The sequence below is a fragment of the Lactuca saligna genome, chromosome 6 (assembly GCF_052625555.1).
Source record: "Lactuca saligna cultivar CGN05327 chromosome 6, ASM5262555v1, whole genome shotgun sequence".
Lineage (NCBI taxonomy): Eukaryota > Viridiplantae > Streptophyta > Magnoliopsida > Asterales > Asteraceae > Lactuca > Lactuca saligna.
In genome coordinates this window covers 112,247,898-112,254,219 of record NC_136422.1, presented here as the reverse complement: position 1 = coordinate 112,254,219, position 6,322 = coordinate 112,247,898, and the positions used below count along the sequence as shown (strand labels likewise).

Here is a 6,322-nt window from a genome sequence, read left to right as displayed (position 1 = left end):
TGTGATAACTATTGTTATATGAGGATTCAATCAAAGGCAGGTGGGTATCCCATGATTTTCCAAAGTCGACCAGACATGCTCGGAGCATGTCTTCGAGCGTTTGGATGGTTTGCTCGCTTTGGCCATCCAGTTGAGGGTGGTAGGCAGTACTCATATCTAGTTGTGTTCCCATTGCCTTCTGTAGCGACTACCAAAATCGTGAAGTAAATCTACTATCACGATCCGAGATAATCGATACAGGTACTCCATGAATTCTTACAATTTCCTTGATGTAGATTCTAGTCAATCATTCCATCTTGTAAGATTCCTTTATTGGCAGGAAATAAGCGGATTTTGATAATCTATCGACAATTACCCATATAGCATCCAACCCATCATTTGTCTTGGGTAACTTAGTCACGAAGTCCATAGTAATCCTTTCCCATTTCCACTTAGATATCATTGGTTGTTGTAATAATACCAAGGGCTTTTGATATTCCATTTTCACCTTAGTGCAAGTGAGACACTTGCCCACATAAGTGGCTATTTATGCCTTCATATTTGGCCACCAATAATGTTGTTTGATATCCAAGTACAACTTATCCGAACCCAGATGCATGGAGTATTGTGTTTTGTGAGCATTATTCATGACTACTTCTCTAAATCCCCCAAGTTTAGGGACCCAGATTATGTCCATGAAATAGTCTGCTCCATCCTCCTTCACTTCGAAGCTCTTCTCCATCCTGTGCAACGATTCACCTGTGGTGTTTTTTGGTTTCAATACATCCAACTGGGCTTCCTTGATTTGTGAGGCTAGGTGGAATTGAATGGTTATAGAGAGGGTTTTCACACAATGACTCGAATATTACTTTCGGCTCAGGGTGTCGGCTACCACATTAGCCTTGCCCGAGTGGTACTTGATCTTGCATTCGAAATCATTTAGCAATGCGATCCATCTTCAATGCCTCATGTTTAACTTTTTCTGATTTAGAATGTGTCGGAGGCTTTTATGGTCGGTGAAAAGGGTGCACTTTGTACCATAAAGGTAGTACCTCCAAATATTCAATGCAAAGACCACAGCTCCCAACTCGAGATCATGAGTGGTGTAACATACTTCATGTGTCATCAGTTGTCTGGATACGTAAGCTATCACCTTCCCATGTTGCATAAGTTTGCAGCCTAATCCCTCATTTGAAGCGTTGCAGTAGACTATAAAATCTTCGGTTCCCTCTGGTAATGATAACACTGGTGCACTACAGAGGGCTCGCTTCAAGGATTGGAAGGCAATTTCTTGCTTTTCAATCTAGTTGAAAGCCAAGCCTTTTTGTGCTAGTATAGTAAGGGGTTTGGCTATCTTGGAAAAGTTTTGAATAAATATCTAATAGTAGCCTACAAGACAGAAGAATTGGCGAATTTATGTCGTTGTTGTCAGCATCGCCCAGCTTTCTATTGCTTTGATCTAGGAAAGATCTACATGAATCCATATCCTTACTGACAACATGTCCCAAGAAATTTACACTACAGAGCCAAAACTCATACTTGGAGAGTTTCGCATATAAATTCTCAGCTCGCAGGGTCTCTAAGATCTATCGGAGATGATGACTATGGTCTTCTTTGCTTCGTGAGTATACGAGGATATCATCAATGAAAACGATTAAAAAGTTATCAAGGAATAGGCAATAAATTCGATTCATGAGGTCCATAAATATAGCGGGGGAATTTGTTAGACCAAAGGGCATTACGACAAATTTGTAATATCTGTAGTGGGTTCAGAAAGCAGTCTTTGAATTGTCCTCATTTCGGACTTTTAGTTGATGATAATCGAATCTCAGGTCTAACTTTGAGAAGTAACTAGCCCCTTGATGTTGGTCAAATAGATCATCGATTCGTGGAAGTGGATACCAGTTTTTGATAGCGAGCTTGATTAGTTCCCTATAGTCAATCCACATCCTTAAGGATCAATTTTTCTTTTTGAAAAAAAGGACCAGAGCTCCCCATGGAGAGAAAGTTAGTCTTATAAGTCCTTTATCCAGGAGTTCACTCAGTTGGCTTGATAACTCTTGTATTTTAGCAGGATCCTACCTATACGGTGAGTTGGCGATTTGAGTGGCTCTAGGCATGAGGTCGATTCGAAATTCGACTTGCCTCTCTAGGGATATTTGATGGCTTTAATGCAAAAGAACATCCTATGTGCTCATGAAAAACCCTAAATCTTGGATCTAGGCTTCTCTATTGTACATGTAATTCATCCAAGACTTGTAACCCTAGATCTAGCATGCTATTAACACTATAAAAATATATGTAAGTGATTACCTGTTTCAATTGGCTTAAAATCCTTTGATTCTTCTTGGTATTGAGCTTAGAGTCACAATTGTAACTCCTCTAATGGTTCACAAACACTACACAAGCAAGAAGGCTATTATGAGAGAGGAGGGAGGATGCTAAAATCGGCCCTAGGGTTTCTCTAGTCAAGGTACCCGAAAATTACAAGCAAGGACCTCTATTTATTTTGTAGGCTGCTAGGGTTTCAATCTAAACCCTAATGGACAACGTAGTCACCAAGCAGCCCATGGAACCTTCTGGAATACGGCCATGGATGAAAATTTGATTGATCCCCATCATAATTCTATTCCCCTTTAGTCCATTAGGTTTCCTAGCCCAAAACTCAACTATCACACATTTGACAGTTTAAGCCCCTTTATTCAATTAATCTCTTTCAGTCACCAAATTAATTCCTAATTAATTTATGACCAATATTAATTAAATAATATGATTTTTCATTTAATATATTATTCTTATAACATATTAATAAATCATAACAGCTTTTCTCTATCTCAAAATAACCTTGTCAAGTTGCTTTGGTGAAGGCAACCCAAAAAGACCATGCACAACCTGGTCAAGTACATACCGAATATAGTTACGGGCCTAGAAACTAATCCAACAGTCTCCCACTTGGATAACTCTAGTAACTATATCTCACATTTGACTTCAGGATCCGATTAGCAATCGTAGCTCTTAGGCTAAGCGGAGTGGGGATGCTAAGCCCACTCGGTACACTCGCTAGCGAGCCATGAACACCGCTACTTAGCACTCGCTAGGGTTTCGCTATCGAATCCTCGTTATGATTTTGGCGAGAAGAGAGAGACAATGAGGGCGGAAGCTGATTGGTGGATGGAAGCTGTGGGTGAATGTCTGATTCTTCTTGTTTCTTTTTTATTTTCTTAAATTGATAAAATATATCGGTTTCCTTTTGATCATGTTCTACGGTCCTAATTTCAGTTCTTGTATCTTACAACCATGGATGGAAGCTCCAGAAAGTTATTGAAACCAAAGGTACAAGTTTTCTTGACTTCTGAATTCATATATTAGCTTGGTGAGTAATGGCTAGACACTGGATGGTTGGTCTTGATTATGGTAGGATTTTGTGTTTTCTAGGGTCTCTGGTGATAATAAGCTGTAGTATTGGGAGGTTGTTCAGTTGTTGTCTCTTTTAACCTAGAAAATACTTGTTCTGAAAACTATTAAGTTTGTCTATGTTTTTAGGCTAGTAAATTTCGTTATGTGGAATTGGATGTGTGATGATTAGCTTTTATTGTGTTATAGTGGTGGGTGTCTTATTTAATCTTAAACTGTAATTAAGCATGCCATGAATTGTAAGTACTTTGTGAAATGGTATTAAGAACGATTTTTACACAATTGAAACCAGATTTCTGAATTTTTTTTCTTTCTTGAAGTCTTGAACTAGTTTTATATGATCACGTATGTACAAGATTCATCCCTGTATTGTATATCAAGAACCCAATTGATACCATTTTCTCTTTAAGAATTATGTTTTCATTTCATAGCATGAATTCAGAAAGTACAATTATGTTTGCGCATTTGTTTTGTTTTTGACCATTATACCCTCTTATGCATCCTCTGCTTTTTGGGTCTCTTTTTTGTGGCTTTTATGTGATTTGAGTTCCCTTTTCACGTTGTTATTAATGTTTGTTTCTCATATCTAGTTTTATCACATGGGGCAACACGTGTTATAATTTATTTTAAATCAACCATTTCATATATGTTTTTAACCAATAAGATACCATATGGCTGCATTTCGAGCATTCTTAAACACTCTTGTTGGGTCCAAAACTACTCATTTGTTTAATATTTATGTAGAAAAAATGTATCTTTATTAAAATTAAGTAATTAAAGTAAATTCGAAAAAGAAAATAAAAAAAAATAATAAAAATGGAGTGCTAGGAGTGTTACCACTCCATACCAAATGCTAAGATTAGGTGCTAAATAGTCAAAAATGAGGTGGCACTTCAAAATCTGATATGGCAAGGTGTTAGGAGTGTTACCACTCCCCTTAGCCTTATACGCCACTATCAACTCTGATCAATAACTTGTCCTTCAGATAAGGGATCATATAATCCTCTGTTCAAGATATCATGCTTACAATACTTATTGTTTAGCATTTTGTTTCTTGATCTCTGATTCGTTCGACATTGAACTTAGTCGAACACATCAACTTTGTTCCGACTGGGCTCGGCACATAAGTCAAACCAAATCATCGAGTGGCCAAGATATCACCTTTATCCTCTTAGAATAAAAGGAACAAATTAACTTCGACTCATATGCTTTTCTTATTTACTAATTTAATCATGCACAACAATATGTTTTATAACATCAAGTTACTAATGCGTTTACACATCATCAATGCAAAAGCAACCAGCAAACAATAACCATATATCTAGGTTTTTAGATATCTTATCGCTTTGTGATCACTTGCGATAAAATTTCATATCTCCAACAAATGCGGGTTTATTCGAATGCTCAAATCACAATTCACAAGCACTCGTGAACTTTGCAACAAACTATTGATATGTCTAAAACCTTTTAGACAATCTACAAAACAGATTCATGACAATCTTCTTTAATATCTACTTCCAGTATATGAACGACTGTGGATCATTTGAATAATCTTATTATTCAGGAAGTTAAAACATGCAAAACTGAAACAATAGATAAATAACCAACACAAGATAGTAACATTACTCTTAAATAAAACACCTTTCAAAATATATAGTCACATAAAGATTTTTAAGGGTAAAATATTGTATGGCAAGATTTCTGCTTCACAATATGTTAATTGTCATCATACAATGAGTGAGATGGAAAACAGGCAACAACCTATGCCACTAAGCCTTTTTCAATGGTAAAACTCTTTCTTTTAAAGACTACATCCGAAGATCTACGGGATATAACATTACTATGCATGATTTGTTGTACTCTTTTAAGGAGCTCTACCGCATCCGGTGCGAGGAAAGCAAACGTATCAAATGCAAATGGTATGAACACGTGTTGATTTTCCATGCACGATTTCTCATGTTTGGTGGCATTTCATGTAGCTGCTTTTAAAGCAGCATGTCCCGCCGTGAAACCCCCAGCCCTTAGGCCCACGAGAGGGAATATCCCTGTAAGATCCACACATGCGTGTTCCCCTCTAACCCATCCAAAAATAAAAATGTCAGTCGGTCTAAGGGTTGACCTTCCTTCTGTCGGGTCAGTTAAGAAATTAACAGCTGGCTCTTTCTTAGCGGAAACCTTGTCATGCCTAAATATGTCGAACAAAACATCCCTAACCATATCATGTATGTATTTGAACCCCATGAGTTCTTTACAGTGAACTGCATGCTCTCCAAAGGAGTCCAAACATGCCTTGCGACACACAAGACATATCTCGTCAGCTAGGAATATGGGAATCATGAGTCGATATTTAAGAATCGTACGATACTCTACGGGAGTCATGTGTTGGCCAAGCCCATCTATACGGATAGCCAGAAGAAAATATTGAGCATGTGGTGCACCTAAGCACTGGAAAACCGCTTTCTTCCGAGCCGTCATGTCGAGATGCACTTCCATATCTTGGACAATTTTATGAAAAAGGGCACTCGCTAGTGTATTGTGGGATTTAGGGGGGGTGGGGGCGGTGTCTTTAGTAGTAAATTTGTTAAGGTCAAAATCTGGAAGCTTGTTGCGAAGGGATCCAAATGCACAATGATAATTAGAATTCATACCATGTGTACCGCTACCCCATAAGATGTTGTCTTGCAATACCCAAAATTGGGCCCTTGAGGCAACAAAAGCATGGGAGGTTGCCTCTACTACCTAGTATTGTGACAACCTGAAATTATTCCATCACCGTAACCCGTTTTCCTTTAATAGAACTCATTCTTATTAAACTTTTCCGTTAACATTGGGATCAGACAAATAAAAATTTGAACTTTTATTATGACTTCATAAGGATCAGAATAAATTAGGAATATGGGAAACACCCTCAATATTCATTTAAAAAAGT

At 37.7% G+C, this 6,322-nt stretch overlaps 1 protein-coding gene across 1 annotated transcript; it reads right to left on the bottom strand.

Moving 5' to 3' along the window:
* Positions 1 to 5,364: 5,364 nt before the first annotated feature.
* Positions 5,365 to 5,868, bottom strand: LOC145002825 (uncharacterized). Its single transcript, XM_078962016.1, has one exon. It carries the CDS (start codon positions 5,866 to 5,868, stop codon positions 5,365 to 5,367), a length of 504 nt encoding a protein of 167 aa, XP_078818142.1.
* Between the last annotated feature and the right edge of the window lie 454 nt (positions 5,869 to 6,322).